Source organism: Bos grunniens, chromosome 14 (genome assembly GCF_055505025.1).
Source record: "Bos grunniens cultivar Pamir isolate PY7600 chromosome 14, Bosgru_T2T1.0, whole genome shotgun sequence".
Lineage (NCBI taxonomy): Eukaryota > Metazoa > Chordata > Mammalia > Artiodactyla > Bovidae > Bos > Bos grunniens.
The window spans coordinates 79,407,121-79,426,011 of NC_141178.1; the positions used below are offsets into that span (position 1 = coordinate 79,407,121).

Here is an 18,891-nt window from a genome sequence, read left to right on the forward strand (position 1 = left end):
TGCTGCCTAATTCCACTTTCACTGGTTTCCATGAATAAAAACAAAGACTTAAACACCACGAAACTGAACAACAAGCAATTAACGAGGTGGCAGCAAAGGGCACCGAGAGAAAGATGAATTGCCTGCAATAAATAAAGGCCGGGAAGGAAAATGAAAAATGTTCCCCAGGTAAGCGGACTCAGATGTGACGCACCGAGAGATAAAGAGGCAATTGTTTAATGCAGCAAGTGCGAGGGGGCACCTCCCTGAAGTCGTGGACTCAGCTGAAGCAAATGGCATCAGGGACACTGTGACCCTGCTCAGAGTCCTTCAGGGGTCTGCGTGGGACCAAGCTCCGCTGGACACCCCGGGCATGAGAGTCACTTCCAGGTCTTCAGTGGGTCTGGCTGAGGTACACACAGTGTCTGTGTCCGAGGAGGAAGCTGAGCAATTGGGGGTGGGGCCTGATCTGATTCACGCTTCCATCCCTGAAAAAGGATGGGATCCGCTGCTGTTCTTAACTGAGGCTCACACTGGTGGAGAGAGGGAAGGAGAGAAGAAAGGAATTCACTAAACCACTCAGGGCTTCCTACGTCTTACAATGCCCCACTGGCTGCTCAGATTTCAGTAATCAACAGGACAAAATTCCCACCGTGCCTCCCACTGCCTGAAGTCTACTGTCCACAGAGAAACGGGCACAGAGGTGAGCAGTGTCCGTATAGTGGGTAGATGGGAAGAAGGGAGATGTCTGGGCTTGTAGAGGAGCACATGGAGTATCTGCCTGGCCCAGCTGAGGAGACATTAAGGAGGGCTCCCGAGAGGAGGCAAGGCCTGGCCTGAATTTAAAAAACAAATGAAATCTGGGGAGAGGAGGAGGGAAGGGCATTCAAGGTAACTGGATGTGCAAAGGTCACCGGACCTGAGGCAGTGAGGTTCCTTCCGAGAATCCCCACTATTTCAGGATGTCAGGAACCACGAGAGGGGGACCAAGGAGTGAGTGAGGCAGATGCATATCGGGCCAGGCTCCAACGGCCACATGAGGTGGCCTGGGCTTCTTTCTGTAGGAGGGGGGGCGGGGAAAGGCTTTAAAGCAGGGAGAAACACAACCCCGGGCCTGTGCTCAGAAGTCACTCTGGCTGCAGGGATGGAGGAGCTGGGAGACCAGGGAGGACCAGACTGGAAGCACGGGGCTGGGGGGCGGGGAGGGAAGAGGCACTAGGCTGGGATCATCTGAGTGGGTCGGGACTTGGTGATGATTATCTGGAAGTCAGAGACCAGACAGAAGCAGAGACCCATCAGAATGCCTGTGGCCAAGTTTCAGAGTAAGACCGAGCCCAGCACCTCCCTTCACCATTAAATAACTCCTTCAGAGAGCACTGCATAGCATCGTAGTTGCTAGAATCTGCAGAATGTTCAGGTTTCAGAGCTGGGAGGGGTCCTAAAAGGCATTGTGCCAGAAGTGGGTAAACTGAGTCCCAGACTGCCGCCTCCAACTGCCTGGTCTGTCCTCCACCCCGTCCTCACTGCTCCAGCCCCACTGAGCCCGAAGACTAGCTGGAGTCACTTAAGGAAACACCTGGAGATAAGCCTTTGCAAACCGCATCTTTTACAAAACCTCCTCCCATTACCCGGCTGTGCTGAACATGGCATGTCCGCAACACCTTCTGTCCTTAACTCCAGCCTCAGCCCCGGCAAGCGGCTGCAGCGGGACCCCACTGGGACGCTCCAGGAAGTGGGTCAGAGGGCCTGAGTGTTTCCTCACCCGTGGTCACTGGCTGAGGTCTGGGTTACTCTGTTACACCTGAGGAGGGTTAACCTCCTGATTCATCTCACCTGCTGTGCACACAGGCAGCACAGTCTCCTGCCATTCTAGAAACATCCCCCAGGCACCAAGTTGCAGATGCTGGCTCATTCATGTGAGCAGGCAGGGTTCCTGGGGTAGGGGTCGGGCAGAGCGGCACCTACGAGACACCTGGTTCTGATCGCCCACGGCTCACTGCCTCGGGAGGGAGACTGCACGTGGGTTCGTACTGGACCTGAGATAGTTTAGGGTGGATGGATGGGGCTCCCAACCTGGCCGGCACTGGTGAGGAGAGCTGGGCTGCTGTCCTGGAGGGGGAGAAAGCTCCCCTGTGATCATGCACCTAAAGTGTCTGCAGGACGCCTGGCCACAGGGAGCAGTAGACAGATGCTCATCACCGCCAGGATGAAGGGGAAGCTGGCTCAGCCGTCCCTACGTACCCCCAATCACCCCGTCATGGATGGAGACAGCCTCTGCAGTGCTTATTTCTGCTGCTGGCTCTGCAGTCATGTGTCTCTCTGCTCCCTCATCCATTGATTCGCTCCTATATTTATAACTCTGATTCACTCTCTCCTTCACGCCCAAATGCAGCTATTTATTCACCTTCTTACTCGGGCTGCCCATCACTTACTCATTCCCCACATCCCTCATCCTACTTCATTCTCTACCGACGCCTATAGCATCACCACCGACTCCCAGATGGAAGACGTGAATGGCCTCCCTCAGTGGGCAGTTCATGGACAGGAGTTGCTACCTGCACAGCTCAGACCGTCCCCAGGAATTTGGTGAAAGACAGCGATGAGGACAGTACCAGCAAGGCTACCACCCTTGAGTCCAGGAGGGTCACGGTCAAGTCCGGCAAAGAAGAAAGTAAAAGTGTTAGTTGCTCAGTTGTGTCCGACTCTATGTGACCCCATGGACTGTAGCCCACCAGGCTCCTCTGTCCATGGGATTCTCCAGGCAAGAATACTGGAGTGGGTTGCTATTCCCTTCTCCAGGGGATCTTCCTGATCCAGGGATCGAACCCAGGTCTTCGGCATTGCAGGCAGATTCTCTGCAGTCTGAGCCATCAGGGAAGATTCACGTCTGGCAAATGGCATCGCAAAGCAAGCCGTGCTGGGTGGCTGTTTCTCGTACCTGTGATCTCCTTGGTTCCGCCACTGGTGTGCTTAAAGCGATCTCCTTCCACACGAACGCTCGGGCAGAGCACATCTGAGAAGGGCGAGAGGAAAGAGACTGATGAGCAATCTTGACGTTCCCTCCGTGGAAAGTGACAGGGCAGAGACCCCGTCCACCCCCCAGCATGTGGGACATCTGCCGAGAGCAGCGGCAGAAGCAGGGCCACACCGACCGCGTGTTCTCTTTACTCCCAGATGTACCTGATGAGCATGGGCCCTACTGCCAGTGCCGTGCCCAGAGGTGACACAGGAACAGGCAAGGTCCCAGCAAGGAGCTCACAGTGTGCCCATTAGAGGGAGCCCAGGAGCAATGCCCACAGGGTCAACAGCGTCCTAAGTGACAGGAATAGGTCTGGATTCCTGGGGGTCTCAGGATCCAACACCCAGCCTTGCCTGGGAGGTCAGGGAAGCTTTCCCAGAAAGGTGATGCTTGCGGTTTCTCCTAAAGGAACAGTAAGACTCAGCCAGCCGGACCAAAGAACAAAAGGGGACACAGGCAGAGAGGGAATGTCACTCACACAGGCATGAACCTAAAAGATGAGAATCCCAAGTCAGAGAGGTGTCAATGGAACGGGAAATGTGCTGAGGGCCCACCTGCAAGGCATCTGTTACAACGCCCGAGGGAGCTTCAGGTGCCACTCCAGGCAAACCCCAGAGGAAGCAAGACTGCTCAGTTATACAGAGGCAATGGAGGAAGTCAAAGTAAAACATACTTCGTTATATGGCATATCATATCTAAACATCGTCATGATTTCTCACCTTTAAAAAAACACTGGAAGGAAAAGGGATTCTTTCAGTTGCCCTAAAAATCCCAGAAACTCATTGTTACCAAAGGGGAAAGGGTCAGTTCAGTCGCTCAGTTGTATCCGACTCTTTGCGACCCCATGGAGTACAGCACGCCAGGCCTCCCTGTCCATCACCAACTCCCGGAGTTCACTCAAACTCATGTCCATCCAGTCGGTGATGCCATTCAGCCACCTCATCCTCTGTCATCCCCTTCTCTTCCCAGGGAAAGGGTAGGGAGGGATAAACTAAGAATTTGGGATTGGCAGATACAAACTACCATATACATGTGTGTGTGTGTATATATATACACACACACACACATATATATATATATATACTAAACAACTAGGACATATTGTACATACAACACAGGGAACTATAGTCAGTATCTTGGAATAACCTAGAATATTAAAGAAACTGAAAAAGAATACATATGTATATATACACATATGTGCATACACATATATGTGCATAACTGTATATATACACATATGTGCATAACTGAGTCACTTTGCTGCACACCTGAAACTAACACAACATTGTAAACCAATTATACTTCAATTTTTAAAAATCCTAGAGAACCCACTGTGGATGTTGAAGTCTCGGGCCCTAGTGTTGGCTTCCCTGCAAGAGATTAGGCTTCCCCTAATCTCTTTCTCTGTGTGAGCATGTGTGCCATGGGACACCTTACAGAGAACACACTTGTCATAGGGTAGCTTGGAGGACAGGCAAGATCAATTCATAACGGGATTAAATTTATCACCAGAGGCAACTCAGCACAGACGCTGCCCTGCCCTGGAAGCAATCTGGTAACACACATTATTGTAATAATCACACCTGATCAGGCAGTCCTGTCATCCCACAGATGTCACATACAATGACTTCTTTTCGGCACAAGTGTTTCATTGTGGGACCCTTCACCAATCAGGAGTGAGGAGCAAGAATGGGATTCTCCCTGATTTGGGAGGAGGTATTTTTAACATTTATCCCTGAAGGCACCAGAGGTCTGACAGGCCCCAAGGAAGGGGTTATTTTGGAAACAGCACAGAGCTGTCTGTGTCTAGAACCACATATATGCAAGTGGGTGCCGGCGCTGCGCAGGGTACAGACAGCGCCACCCAGGACAGAGGCAGCTGCGGGTGACAACCAACTGCTCCAAGGCTGGCGGGCCGCCAGAGGGATGCACTGGGACTGTGCGTCATTAAAATGAATTGACTCAGAACCTTCTAGCCTTGATTATGAGCAAACCTCTGGAGTCGACGGCTGGAGCTCAGGGCAGGCAAAGCCACTGAGTCTTCATCTCTGCAAATATCCCAGGGGGAGGCCCTGACTCCCGAACCGATGGTCAAAGACAGTTTGAAGGCCACGAACACAGAAAAGATGGAAACGTTTCAGAGATGTCAACATGTGCCCAAACCACTTTAAGAAATCAGTCCCCAGACCACCTGCCAGTCCCCTCATGGGAGCCATCACTAAGCCCCATACATGCCAAAGCCTCAAGAGGGAATTTATAGCTGACAATAAGTCAGGACAAATGGCTCCCAAAATACACACTACATCCAGGCTTCCCAGGGAAGAGGGGGCCCTGGAGGGTCACCTCTTTGCAGGGAGTGGGGGTGAGCACCCAAAGTCACTCTCAGCTCGTAACTATGTGCCTTTGGCCAAGACACGTCCACCTCTTGGATAATGATCTATTTATTTCCACATGAACTTGCTTATTGGAATTGAAATACAGAGGTCCAGACACAATCCAGGTCCTGAGCTAGTTTTAAGGACCCACAAATGAGAAAACAGATAAGATAGCATCCCTGCCTTCAGGGTGCTCGTGGGCTGACTGTGGCCAGGGCCTGAGATGGGTCAGCTCCAGAAAGTGCCAGGGCTGCCCTGACACCCTGTGTCTGTCTTCTTGCCTCACAGCATCCTCCTCCTTGACCCTCCAGACCCTGATCAGCAGCCCCCTGGGCCTTGCTCCCACTCACCCCAGCCTGAGTGAGGACCCCTCAGCAGGGTCCCGTGTCCTAGGGCTGGTGGTGCCGTGCTGAAGGCACTGACCAGCGTGGCTGCCTCCCCAGTTAAGTCTAGAGGCCCAGCTGAGTCTCAGTCCAGCCCTGTCTCCACTGCCTTCCCGGCTCCAGGCTCAGAACGGGAGGCGAGTCCATGATGGACGGAAGGACCAGCGGTGCCTGAACCAAGAGGTAAACGCTGAGTGGTAGACCAGATGCCTCCTGGGAAAGGGCTTCACTGTGCTTTCAACCAGGTGAGAACTCAGAGTCCAGGACCCCAGCCACTGGGGCAGGCACTGTTAGCTGCCACCCTCATACCCATCCCTCACTTCCTCCTGGCGAAAACAATGTCACTTTTATTCAGATGAGCAGCATTGTTAGCCCAGGGAGAAAAGCGGTGAGTGGTAGGTCCAAGCCAGTTATGACTCCTATGGTCCCCACCTTTCCAGCCACCCCCTCCAGCTAGAGATGCATCTGTGACCCAGTTCTGGCTAAGGGCGTAAACACCAGAAGTGCACGGTGGGTGGGAGAAGGCTGAGGTCTGAGAAGACCTCCGTTTCCCTGATGGACGGGGACAGGTGGGCCGAAGGGGCTGGCAGGGGCACATTCCCTTCCTCCTCCTTCAAATGCAGGACAGAACATCTGCAGCACTGTCTAGGAGAACTGAAGAAAGAGGAATTCCGCTGCCCCCAAGTCCAAGTGAAAAGCTTGAGAAAAAGCAAAGGAGCTACTGAGAGACTGGATTACCGTCACATATCCAGTCAATACAGACTTTTCAGGTTATCATTCAGGATCAACGTAAGGAGCCGCTCTGGAATTAAGGAGGAGAGTAAGTTCTCAGCAGTCAAAACGTGTATTTAACTAGTTCCCGGTGAGCTGGTTGCTTTTCCTTTTTGAAAGTGTGAGAGCATAAAAAAGATACAGCTGATGACAAAGCCCCGTTTCCCCCAGAGTTCACTCATTGATGTCTGTATTCCCTCAGCCTTTAGGAAGGTAGAACATTCTAGACTTCCTGGGAGCAAAGCGATCTCCCTTTCCCCAGGATGGATTCTTTTTCATCAGAAGCTGCAACAGAGGCTGAGTCTTGGCTGATCAGAGCTGCTGCTCCCTGGGGCACATGACAGAAACTCACTGCAGGTTCTCAGGAAGAAAAAAAAAAAAACTTGCCCTCAGTTTACCGAGTTGCAAATAGGGAGCATGTGTCTGAGCATCAGGGGAGGGACGTTAGCAGAGACAGTCTCTGCTGTCCTCTGCTTCGAGCTGACCCACTCTGCAGCTCTGTATGGAGGAGACACGCCAGGCCATCCCAGACATGCCTCCCAGTCCCCTGGCTCCCAGTCCAGAGCTTCTCCAGTGGGGGGAAAATGGGAGGGTGCTGGCAACTACTGAGTGGCTACTGCGCACCAGTCACACTGGAGATTTGACTCACAACAGCCATTCCAGGAGGCAGATTTTGTTCCCATGACTTAGATGGAGGAATGGAGGCTAAGACAGGTTAAGAAACTCACCAGGAAGGAAGGGTGTCTGGGTTTGAATAAAGGGCCACCTGTGTCTAGAATGAGCGTGCAGAGGTGGTTCCCCGGCCAAGCTGAGCAGCACCGGGAGAAGCTGGGAGCAGAGCCCGAGGGAGGAGGCGGTCACTGCCCATCCATCACCTCACGGCCATGAACCACAGACGGGATGACGATGGTCCAAGTGGGCAGGGGAGGGGACGGGGGAGGCAGACACGGGCCAGACTCATGGGGTCGTTACTCTGAGGCCAGGAGGCCAGCCAGGAAAACAGTCCACACACCCCCACTCTGGAGAGCCAGGCCCCAAGGCCCCAGGGATGAAAGGAATAATGATTAGAACCACAGGCTTCCAAGGCCGATGGCCCACACATCGAGGTACTGTGGTCTGCTTCTGCCCGGGGCCAGAGCTCTCCCTGCGGTCAGCAGACGGAGGGAGCTTGCTCTGCACAGACACTGCGCCAGGGGCGTTGAAAACATCAGCACGTCTGACCAACTCCTCCCTGCAGCTTTACGGGCCAGGTGCGGCGGTTCACAGGTGCAGAAACAAAGGCATAAAGAGGTCAGCAGGCTGTCCAAGGCCACAGAGCGAGGAGGCAAAGCCAGCACGCCAGCCCTGGCGTTGGCTCGGGACCACGACAGCACGAAGCTTCTCTCCAAGGTCACCAGCCCAAGGTCACCCAACACAGAGGACCCAAGTCTGTCTTGTCTCCAAAGCCTGCGGGGACAGATGGCCAGCTTGCTACTTTTGGGGGCACACCTTCTGCCTCTGGACGCCCCGACATGCACCCAGAGCTTCCTTGGTCTGCACTGAGGATTCATCTGCTCTCTGACTTCCGCCCGTCAGACCCGAATACTTGGGCCCGCTTACGGCTGGCTCTGAACAGGACACTGGGGAACCTGGGGAGGGCAGATGTCAAGACTCTGACCTTGAGTGTACCCTCTGCTGGTGCCAAATCCAGAACGGCCCCACTGTCTCTCACAAAAGTGGGTTAGATGTTTTCAGATAGTCAGCGTCCTCCTCTCTCCAATCGTCTCCAGCTGAGCATCCCTTGTTTCCAGCAGCTCCCTCACCCAGGAGAGGAAGATCGGAAGCAGTAAGACCCCAACCTATGAGCACACACACCGTACACTCACAGGTCCCGGGGCACGGCTGAGGAGTGGCTGCCATCCTCCGGGACTCCAGGTCACCCCTGGAAACAGCCCTTGCACCCCCCTGCCCATCCCTGGTAACCCTGCCACCCCTGCCCCTACAGCCTCCAGCTGCCTAAGCATCGAGGGTACCAGAGCAAGGCTCAGGCCTCCTTCTAGTAAAGTACAATATTGATAACCTGCAAATACTGTGCTAGTGACTCACCTCCGTATCTTCTGCCGACAGAGGCCAGTGGTTGGCCTCCTTTGTGACACCCGTCAGTGAAGTGTTATGCCCATTTTTCAGATGAGACAACTGAGTCTAAGAGAGCTTAGAGAACCTGCTCCAAGCACACCTCTGGTTAGCGGTAGAAGCAGGATTCAGACCCAGTATGACCCCAGCATTTCCACACTTGACACCATAACTCGATATAAACGTATGGGGTGGGGAAGAACACACGTTAACACTTAAACTGTGGCTACCTCTGCGAGGGCAGGACTTGAAGTGGTTTTTACCTCCTTTTTGCTTTTCTTTGTTTTCATGTGGGCCTTAAAAATATGAAAGTGATTCACTAGTACAGTATTTGCAGGTTATCAATATTATACTTTACTAGAAGGAGGCCTGAGCCTTGCTCTGGTACCCTCGATGCTTAGGCAGCTGGAGGCTGTAGGGGCAGGGGGCGGCAGGGTCACCAGGGATGGGCAGGCGGGCACAAGGGCTGTTTCCAGGGGTGACCTGGAGTCCCGGAGGATGGCAGGGACCTCGTGGGGCTCATATGCACGTCTGGACTCAAGACATCCTGCCACAAGGAGCAAATGTGTAAACATACAGACGAGGCAGTCCTGCCCTGCTGGAGTCACAGGCCAGACATGGGGGATGCCGGGAGCAAAGGCAGAGAAAGACACGGAGAAGCAAGGGGTCGTCATGGGTGATCAGTCCACGGAGGAAACTGGCTGGTGAGGGGCGCTAGGTGTGGGGGTCAGGACGCACGTGGGGTCTGAGACGACTCCGGGCTTGATGCTTCTGGGCTGAAAGCTCAGAAGGGAGCAAGCAGCCACAGGAAGAGCAGAGGGCCAGAAGGTCCCAGTGAGGGCAGAGCCCCGGGGAGGAAGCCGCTCGGTCAGCCCAAGGGTGATGGGCAGGGGGGTGGGAGGGCAGTACCAAGCCCTGTAGCAAAGTCCAGGGAGGGGAGAGGGCAGAGGTGGATCAGGGGACATCTCCTAACCCCAGGTAGAATCTTTCAGAGCAATGAGAAAATGACTCTGCCCGGGATACAGAGCAGGGCAGGAAGGGGGCCATCCCGGCCAGGGAGAAAGAGTTTATCACGGTGACCTTGGAAGTGCGACCCCTGCCAGGAGGGTGTGATTCCAGCTGTCCGTATTCCTTGGACCTCCTTCCTCCTGGGGACTGTCCCGTGGGCTAAGCACCAGTAGGTGTCAGCAGAGACTGCGAGGACCTCCTGGAGGCCAGGCAGGGAGAAGCCTGGGGCGGCTGGAAGTTGGGAGGGCGGCAGAGCCTTCGGCCAGCACCCAGGTGCTCAGCCCCGCAGTGACCGTTAGCACCTGGCATCTGAGCAGCACCTGAATGCAAACCTCCTTCACGCCGCATCTGACGAGCGCCTGCCACACACCTGGCACTAAGTCAGGCCAGGGCTCGTGGTAAGGGGCCCTCGGCACTCAGGGAGCTGCTGTCTCCAGCAGACAGGGTGGAAACTGGTCAAGCCAGGCACTGATGTCTCCAAGAACCGTGTGATCCCAACCCCTGGAAGGTGCGGAGGCCAGTGAGGGGTGCAAACAGCAGGGTCGGAGCTGGCTGGAGGGCCAGGGTGTCTCCACTGAGGTCTGAGGTGGAGCCAGGCAGGTGATAGCAGGAGGAGGGCGGTCCTCCAGAGGCACGGGCATGGGCCAGGGCCGGGGGGCCAGGGAGCGTGGCCACCATGGCCCGGATGGCAGACAGGGAGGAGCGACCGTGAAACAAGCTGGGGGTGGTCCAGGAGGGGTGGGGACTGACAGGCCCCTGTGGGAGATGCCGCTCTGCCTGCGCAAGGAAGGGGGCGGACAGGCCCTGGTGGGAGATGCCGCTCTGCCTGGGCAAGGATGGGGGCGGACAGGCCCTGGTGGGAGATGCCCCTCTGCCTGGGCAAGATGGGGGCGGAGGGACCAGCCAGGGGGTGGCAGAGAGCCACAGGGTTGCGGAGGGAGAGGCGGTCAGACCCTGGGCTCTCTGCCAAGCAGAATGAGCAGGCGGGTGGCCGACTAGATGAGGAGAGAACCAGAAAGAATGTTCTGAGTGTCTGGAAACCTGTAGGAAGAACCCATCTGGAAAACAGAGAACCCAAGTCCAGTTCCCACCACCCTGTGTTTGAGGTGTCTCAAGACACCCAGCAAGCAACCAGATCCATAAGCCTGGCTTTCCGACTCCAAGACGAGGCGCCTGGCTTTTGGTTTGGGAGTGGCCCATGTGCGGACAGCGTTTAACGTGCTGGGAGGGCGTGGAGGACATGGTTTGGAGAGTGAGAGGGCCAAGAGGAGGCCTCGGAGTAGGTCCCAGCCTCCCGTGTCACACGCCGGGACACGAGAACTGACCAGCAGAGGAGGCTGAGAAGGAGAGGCTCGTGAGATGGGAGTAGGACCCGGGGCAGGGAGGAGGCCCAGAGGCTACAGGAGGGAGCGTCTCAGAGGACAGGGTCAGGCCTCTGAGTAACAGAGTTCACCACCAGGAGGCAGAGCTCACGCCCAGTGTGGGATGGCAGCACGACCCCGCCCTGCACCCCGAAAGCACCATGTGGACGGCCAGGGGCCGGGGAGGCTTCGTGGGGGAAGCCACGCTCTCTGTGCGAGGCACCCTCCATCTTCTCTGACCTTCCGAGACTGTCTCCTCAGTTCCAGAACCGAATCCACACCCTTAGCATCGACCCTTCAGGGTTCCAACAGGGACTGGACAAGAGAAAGGACAGGAGGCTCCAGACTCAGGGCTGAGGCCATGGCGATCCCACGGGGTCACGGTCCCCCTCACCCCAGGACGCCGGTGCCCAGCGAGGTGTCACCTGAGGTGTCCGCACCCCCGAACCCCGAGCTTCTGCAGAATCAGAGAGGACAGGGAGCAGCCCCAAGGTTTTCACACAGGGCAGGGGTCCCACGTGAAAAGGTTGCTGAACGGGCGAGAAAAGCTAGGCAAAAGGAACCCTCCATTCCTTCCAACATGGAGTCTGAGGAGATGGAAAAATAGGTAAAACCAAAAAAGCGGCAAAATTATCACATGACTCCAGAGAAGGGTGAACAAGATACGTCCCCCTGGCCCTGTGCAGAGGGGCTGAGACTGGGCTGGGAAGACCGGAGGCGGGGGGTGGGGGGAGAAGGGGGAGACCCACGGCGGGAAGAGGCCTCGGGAACCCAGCTCTGGAGGCAGTGCAGATCTGAGGCCCTCAGCATGTGGCCAGGACAAACCACCTCCCCGCTGCATTTCAGGAAAGAGGACAGGCTGAGGGAGCACAAATGCCTCCTCACAGGCACACCCCTGACCGCTACCCACAGCGTCTGTGGGTCTCAGGGCGGATGGGCGAGCAAGATACCCAGTCTCTTCTCTCTACTTTCAGCCACAGCCTCTCCATTAGCAGGCGGACTGGGGTCAGACTGTGTCCAGACTCAGGGTCATGTCCCCAGTCAGGGGAGAGAGACAGAGGCCTGGAGCCCACTGTGGACAGTGGGGCCCAGCTCAGCTGTGCACCGTGTCAGGCCCTGAACGCCTGTGTGTGGGGGGTGGGATGGCAAGGTGGGCACCAGGGCACCAGGCAGAGGCAGACACAGCCAGCCCCCAGGCCCACCTGCCCCTGGCCACTCTCCCCAAGGTCGGCGGAGGTGGGTTCCTGGAACGGCCACCAGCTGCATTTCCGTGGGAGCCATGGGGAGGCCAGTGGGTCAGCACGGCCAGCCTGGCTGCCTCCCCCCAACACTGGACAAACCAGCCGCAGAGGCAGAGCGCTGAGTGGAGCCGGGGCTGAGGCCGGGAGGAAGGCTGGGGCACGAGGGCACACGGTCCGGGGAGCAGGGCCCCCACCTAGGGCTGCCCGCCCACCCGCCACAGGTGGCAGCCTCCCCCAAGGACCTGCAGGCAGAGGCTGCGGAGCCCCTTCCGCAGTGCGGCTTCCTGCCGACCTCACACAGGGAGTGCAGGCACGGGGGCCCCCCCTCCTCCCAGCTGACCATGGCTGCTGCCCCATCCCCTTCCAGCCCCGTGTCTTCACCAGGGCATCACCAGGTGCTGGGCTGTCTGGTCAAACCTCCGCTCACCTTTCCTAACTTCCGAAGGCCGACCCTTCCGCCCACCCTAGGCCTGCCCTCAGACAACCTTCTCGGGGACACGCACCCCATCTCCCGGGCTTTGCCCAGCCCACCTGCCTGGGGTGCTGGGCTCAGCTCCAGCTCCCTCTCCTGCTCCACCCTGAGCCTGGGGGCACCAGGACCGTGAGGGGCAGCCTTCGGTGGGGTCTGTGGACAACACTTGACCTTGCAGCCTGGGGGGTCCTTACCCCCACAAGGGCCCTGTGAGGCAAGGCCAACTGAGCAGGAGCAGTGACGAGAAGGGGGCTGGGCATAGGCTGGGCAGACTGGGGCCGCTGTGTCCTAGACACCACTGGACGGGGGTCTCGCCCGCCTCCTAGGCCCACGTTACGGGGATGGGACATGTTTCCGGGGACACTTTTCACACTTGATTGGTGACTTACACGTAACAGAGTGCACAGTGGGTAGGTTTCCTTTTGTTCTTCTGCCTGGGGTTCGGGGCTCAGGGCCTCCCCAGTGCTGGGCAGGCTTTGGTCAAGGTGGAGGTCACTGGAGATGCCCAGCTCTGCATTCCAACCCCTGGAACCATGGGTCCCACAGGGTCCACCAGTACAGGCTCCTCTGGTTCAACCTGAGCTCAGGGCAGATCTCAGGCCCTAGGCAGACACGGCAGCAGCGCAAAACACCCAGGCTGAGCAAGCGGCGAGGGACGCCGGGCTCGCCCTGCAGGGGAGCTGGGGCCCCTCCAAGAGCTCCTGTCATCACTGCCCCTGCCTTGGTCACTCATCCTACGTCCAGCTGTTAGACTGATGCAAGGAACAGGAGATGGACTGAAAACAAACAAACCAAAGAAAATCACTATGTGTTCATTACTTGATCAAGCAACACTGGCTACGTCCAGAATATGAGCAGGTATTTCAGAAGCGCAGACAGACACTCCATATGCACTGGGGTTTTTTGTTCCTATTCCCCATGAGATTCCTCCATCTCTCTCCCACGCGTACGTGTCTGCTAAGTCGCTTCAGTTGTGTCCGACTCTTTGCAAGCCTATGTACTGTAACCCTCCAGGCTCCTCTGTCCATGGGATTCTCCAGGAAAGAATACGGAAGTGGGCTGCCAGAACCTCCTCCAGGGGATCTTCCCAACCCGGGGATTGAACCTGCATCTCTTAAGTCTCCTGAATCTGCAGGCAGATTCTTTACCCCTAGCAGCACCTGGAAAGCCCCAAATGCACTGATTTTTAATAAAGCTGTAATTTTACAACTTCCAGGGTGAGGGTCAGGAGGAAGGGGGTTTTGCTGTATGGACCACCTGTCTCTAGATTCGTGTGTGAGTGTGTGTAGGCACATACATGATCCATGTGTGTGTTCTGAGTGGGCATGTGTGTTTGCGTGCCCGTGTGTTTGAGTGTGTGTGTGTATCTGTGTCTGTGTGACTGTGTGTCTGTGATTTGTTGTGTTTATATGTGGATAAACTCAAAGAAACCTGAATCTGTGTCATTAAAAGGACAAAGACAGACACATTTTACAGCCAAAAAGTCGCCAAGAACATGCTGCTTTGACAATTGTTTTCCTTCAGCCTTCCAGGAAGCGTGAGGCTGTATCAGAAGCACAGCAATTAATCAGCCGCATTTCTTGGAAAGCCCCAGACACCGTGTAACCCCTGTGCCCCCCTCGCCCTCCCACAAGTGTGAATCCAGATCAGCTAGGTCAAGGTTAGCTACAGGACGTGAGAGACACTCAGAAGGCAGAATTCCTCCACATAGTTAATTATATAGATGCATACTTATTTACAGACACGTGTGTATATATAGACTGTGTATACGTGTATATACATTTTGCAAGTGCCAATTTCACTGTGGCCACTACATTTCATCCCTTTACCAACGCAACACGAAAGCCACTGTGGCAAGTGCAGAGTCAAACCTCCCTCCCTGAGCTGGAACTCCTGGCGTGACGATGCCAGTAAATGAGACAGTCATGCCTGCGTGCACGCACTCTGTCTGGGATGGCCCAGGGACAAAGAGCGCCATGGCTGGGACCATCCCACAGCCGGGCAGTGGCAAGGGGAGCACGCAGACCCACAGCTGACCTTGAGTCCTTTTTAGTCGTACCGGGGTATGAATCCTTGTCTAAGACGTGGGATGGCAGAAGGACTTTTTAGGATACACGAGTCACCCCTAAAAAATGGCAAGGCGAGGAAGCACCTATAAAGCAACAGCTCCTGGGGGCAGGGGAGAGGGTTATGCAGGATGACAATCAAGACACAGAAGGGAAGGGGCCTTCTGGATAATTTATAATTTTCAGTATATAATGGGTGGGATTATATATAACATATTATTTATAATAGTTAATATTAATTTTTAATGTATTAATTTATAATATAATGTAAAATACATATTAATTTATAATATAATAGGTGGGTGGGAACCCCACACACCCTGCTCAGCACCCCATGAAACGCCCTCTCCAGGGTCACCCCAGGAGACAGTGGCAGCGACTTCAGATTCTCCTAACCATTGCATCAGAACCCATCATCGGGAGTCCGTGATTTTTCCCTCTACAGAGCCAGAGAGTAAACACTTCGGACTTCATGGGCCACGTGGTCGCTGTCACAACCACTCTGCCTGTGGTTGTGTGAACAGAGCCACCGGCCATATGTAAACAAGCTGACATGAACTACATCCTCCAATAAAACTCACTGTGTAAAACGTGGTGCCTGAGCGGATCTGGCCTGCGGGCTGGAGTTGGCCAGCCCCTGCACTAGGTCAAGGACGGGCTTGCCTTCCTGAATAGGCTAACTCTCTTTACAGAATCCAAAGTGCGTGAACTTCGAGACCCTGCCTGATTCTCTCCTGGGATGAGGAGCTCAAACGCAGTCGTTATGTCTCAGAACTTCAGTTTTTTACTTTTTTCAAATATAGATTTGTCATAAAAATAGTTTATCAGTTGCACCTGACTCTCTGACCCCATGAACTGCAGCATACCAGGCTTCCCTGTCTTTCACTATCTCTTGGAGTTTGTTCCAATTCATGTCTATTGAGTCAGTGATGCTATCTAACCATCTCATCCTCTTTCGCCCCCTTCTGCTTTTGCCTCCAATCTTTCCCAGCATCATGGTATTAAGTATGATAATAAACAATGCAATAAAAACAAGAACCACTGTAAGTGGTTCACTAGATCAGTAAATATCACATTCTTTCAGACGAGGAGACCAAGGCTCAGAGAGGCTCACACTCCAGCCCAGGCACCACCAGCGGGCAGCAGGCAGCGGGCAGAGTTGGGATTCCATCCAGTCTCTGTCCACAGATCAGAAATGCTGGCAAGGCCGTGCCCTGATTATGATGGTCACAAACTCTGTGCCAGGCTACAAAGGGAGCCTTTCATGTGCATGTTCCCTGGGCTCCAGAGAGTAGGTAGTAATATTACTGTCCTCGATTTATAGTAAAAACTAAAGGTTAAAAAAGGAAGCTGTCAAACAGAGAAACTTGTGTTTAACTGGGGCCTGTAGACCTCAGTCCATCTGCTCAACCCAGATGCTACAACACTGTAGCTCCCCAGGGGCAGAGGGCAGGCTATGAACGCAGGCCCTCCCCAAATTCTCATCCTGTAATCCTCACACACGCCAGAAACCACGCATTCCCAAAGCAGGTAATACTGCCTCCAAAGGAGCAAAAATGGCTTTCAGTGAGGGTTTGAAAAAATCTGAGGGATTTCAGATGGGGCCCTCCAAAGTTCAACCTACCCAAACAGCATAAATAGTAGGTGTGATATTACGGTTTCAGAGAAGCAGGCAATGAGAGGAAACAAAACACTTACATAAATACCCTTCAAAGGAGATAATTATTTTTAAAAGGTCAAGAAATACTGCCCTGCATAAAACACATAAACTCAATCACCTTTCTGACAAACAATAACTATGCACACGTGAGCTTCCCAGGCGGCTCAGCGGTAAAGAGCTGGCCTGCTAACGCAGGAGATGCAGGTTCCATCCCTGGGTCGGGAAGGTCCCCTGGAGAAGGAAATGGCAGCCCACTCCAGTACTCTTGCCTGGGGAACCCCACGGGCAGAGGAGCCTGGGGGCTACAGCCCACACATGCCGACACACACAGTAAGAGAAGACAGTGGCAGAATGTGTGCTCAGGGCCATTGTTGTGTCAAGCACTTTCCGCATCCCAATCCTTAGATTTTTTAGGACGCTCAACAAGGTAGAAATGTCACCATCATCCTCTTTGTACCAATGAACAGGACAGGAAGAGGTGAGCTAACGGGCCTGAGGCTTCACCCAGGGTGCGGGGTGCCAAGGCCTCCCACCAGCCCACACTGCACCGGGGGGAGTCACTGGGCATGTGCAAGCCTGCTCTAGGAGCCTCCCTACCTGCACAAATCCACAGAGAGCTCAGCACTTAAAAGGCAGGACAGCCATCCTAAGACCCCAGAACCCAGCAGCAGAAAGCGATGGTCAGGTGGGGAGAACTCAGGATGCGAGGGGGCCTACTCCTTCTGTGCATCGGGAAACACCCATCAGCAAGTGTGGACAACACGAGCTGCCCTCCCTGGTTCAGCAGAGGCTAAAGGCGGAAGCTCTGGGGTTTGGACATGTGGGTCACGCAGATGCGGCCAACAGAGGAGTCAGGCAGGGGCCTCATCGGGGGCGCGGGCCCTGTGGGGCCGGGCTGGGCAACTCTGCCTTCTTCCCCAAGCACACAAATCAAGAATGAGTGATGGGTGGTTTTTAGTTTTCCATTGCTTTCAGTAATTTTCCAATAAAATGTCCCAGCTCATAATCAGAATTAAGAAACCCCATGACCGTTTCCAGGGGGTGACCTCAATCAAGACAAGTTTTCCCAGGGAGGACCTCCCAGTGACCTTCAGGCAAAGGGTGGGACCCCCAGCCTCGCTTCCTGAAGGCGATGTGGTCAGGGAGCCAGGCCACAGGCATCCACGTAGAGGCTCCAAACCCGCAGCTGGGGCGGCCGCCGGCTCTGGCCCGGCTTCAGATCCATCCAGGGGGGACAAGCTGGGCAGGTCGCCTCATGGGCACGTGTGTGCTCCTAGATGTGAGTGTGTGTGTGGTGTGTGCAGTGTCTGGGGGTGCATGTATGATTTATGGGGTGTGTGTGGGTGTGTGTAGAGTGTGGGGGGGTGTATGTATGGTTTATGGGGTGTATGTGAGTAAGTGTGTGTGTGTGTGTGTGTGCACGCATGCGCTGACCTCACAAGTCTCTGGGCCATGCAGAGGGACGTGGGAAAGGAGACAGGTGGGGACAGGAGGACTTGGTCCCTGGGCACAAGGCCGCCAGCAGGGCTGTGCCCTCTCTGATGACCACAAGACTCAGGCCCCGAGGGAGACAGGCCCAAACAGACTCCCAGCCCAGACACGCCGCCCAGACATGCCAACAGCTGGGCCCAGGCTCTCCCTGGACAGTATCTCTTGGTCCTCAAGGGGACATTCTTGGGTGCTGAGGTGCGCTCTGCCCTTGGCTGGTTCTCGGCCCCCTCCCAGCTGAGTGGACTCTGGAGAATCAAGCCCCAGAGTCAAGCCTCAGCATCCACCCTCAACAGTAAGGGTCCCTCGGCGGCTTTGGCGATAAGCACCCCTCGGGGGTAAGCGGCCCTCACAGGTAAGCGCCATGATGCTCCACCCCTGGGCACCACTGCTGCCCACCCCCGCCAGGCCCAGCCCCTCCTCCACCAGCATCAGGCCCAGGCCTCCTGCAGGCCCTTGGCTCTCCTGCTTGCCTCTGCTGGAACTCTGGCCCATCAACCTTGGCGTGAACGGCTGTTCCACGTCATTCCAGCTTTTCTCTTCTCAAAGGCCTTCCTATAACCTTCCCACTTAAGACCCTTTATCATGCAACCCTTTCTCATTTCTTCAAAGCACTTAACCACTCTATGAAATCACAATCAAGTTCACTTGATTTTTTTTTTCCCTCCATCTTCTTTCTGGAAAGTATTGCCCTAAAAGTAGAATCTCAGATGTGATCACTCACCATCGTGATCCCCTTGCCTCAGAACAAAGTCCAGGAGATAAGAGGGAAACAAAAAATATGTGTTGAGAAAGTAACACAAGCGTATCACAGAGAGCCTTTAAGACACGCACTGCCGCGAGCTGCTGTCTTCAAAGGTCCACCTGGTCCGTTCCCAGTTACACAAATAAGTCCTGTGATTTACTCACACTGTTTTTTGCTATTAAAAAAAAAAAAAGCATAGAATATATTTTCA

At 54.9% G+C, this 18,891-nt stretch overlaps 1 protein-coding gene across 2 annotated transcripts in view; it reads right to left on the reverse strand.

Annotated features, from left to right (window-relative positions):
* Nucleotides 1-18,891, reverse strand: part of COL22A1 (collagen type XXII alpha 1 chain) — a 230,834-nt gene that overhangs the window by 170,495 nt on the left and 41,448 nt on the right. For both annotated transcript variants that reach the window (XR_015140361.1, XM_086335603.1), the window contains exon 4: nucleotides 2,918-2,992. Coding sequence is in view for 1 of the 2 variants with exons in the window: in XM_086335603.1 (XP_086191729.1) it covers nucleotides 2,918-2,992 (75 nt within the window). In the remaining variant the exon portion in view is untranslated. The remainder of the gene's footprint in view (nucleotides 1-2,917; nucleotides 2,993-18,891) is intronic.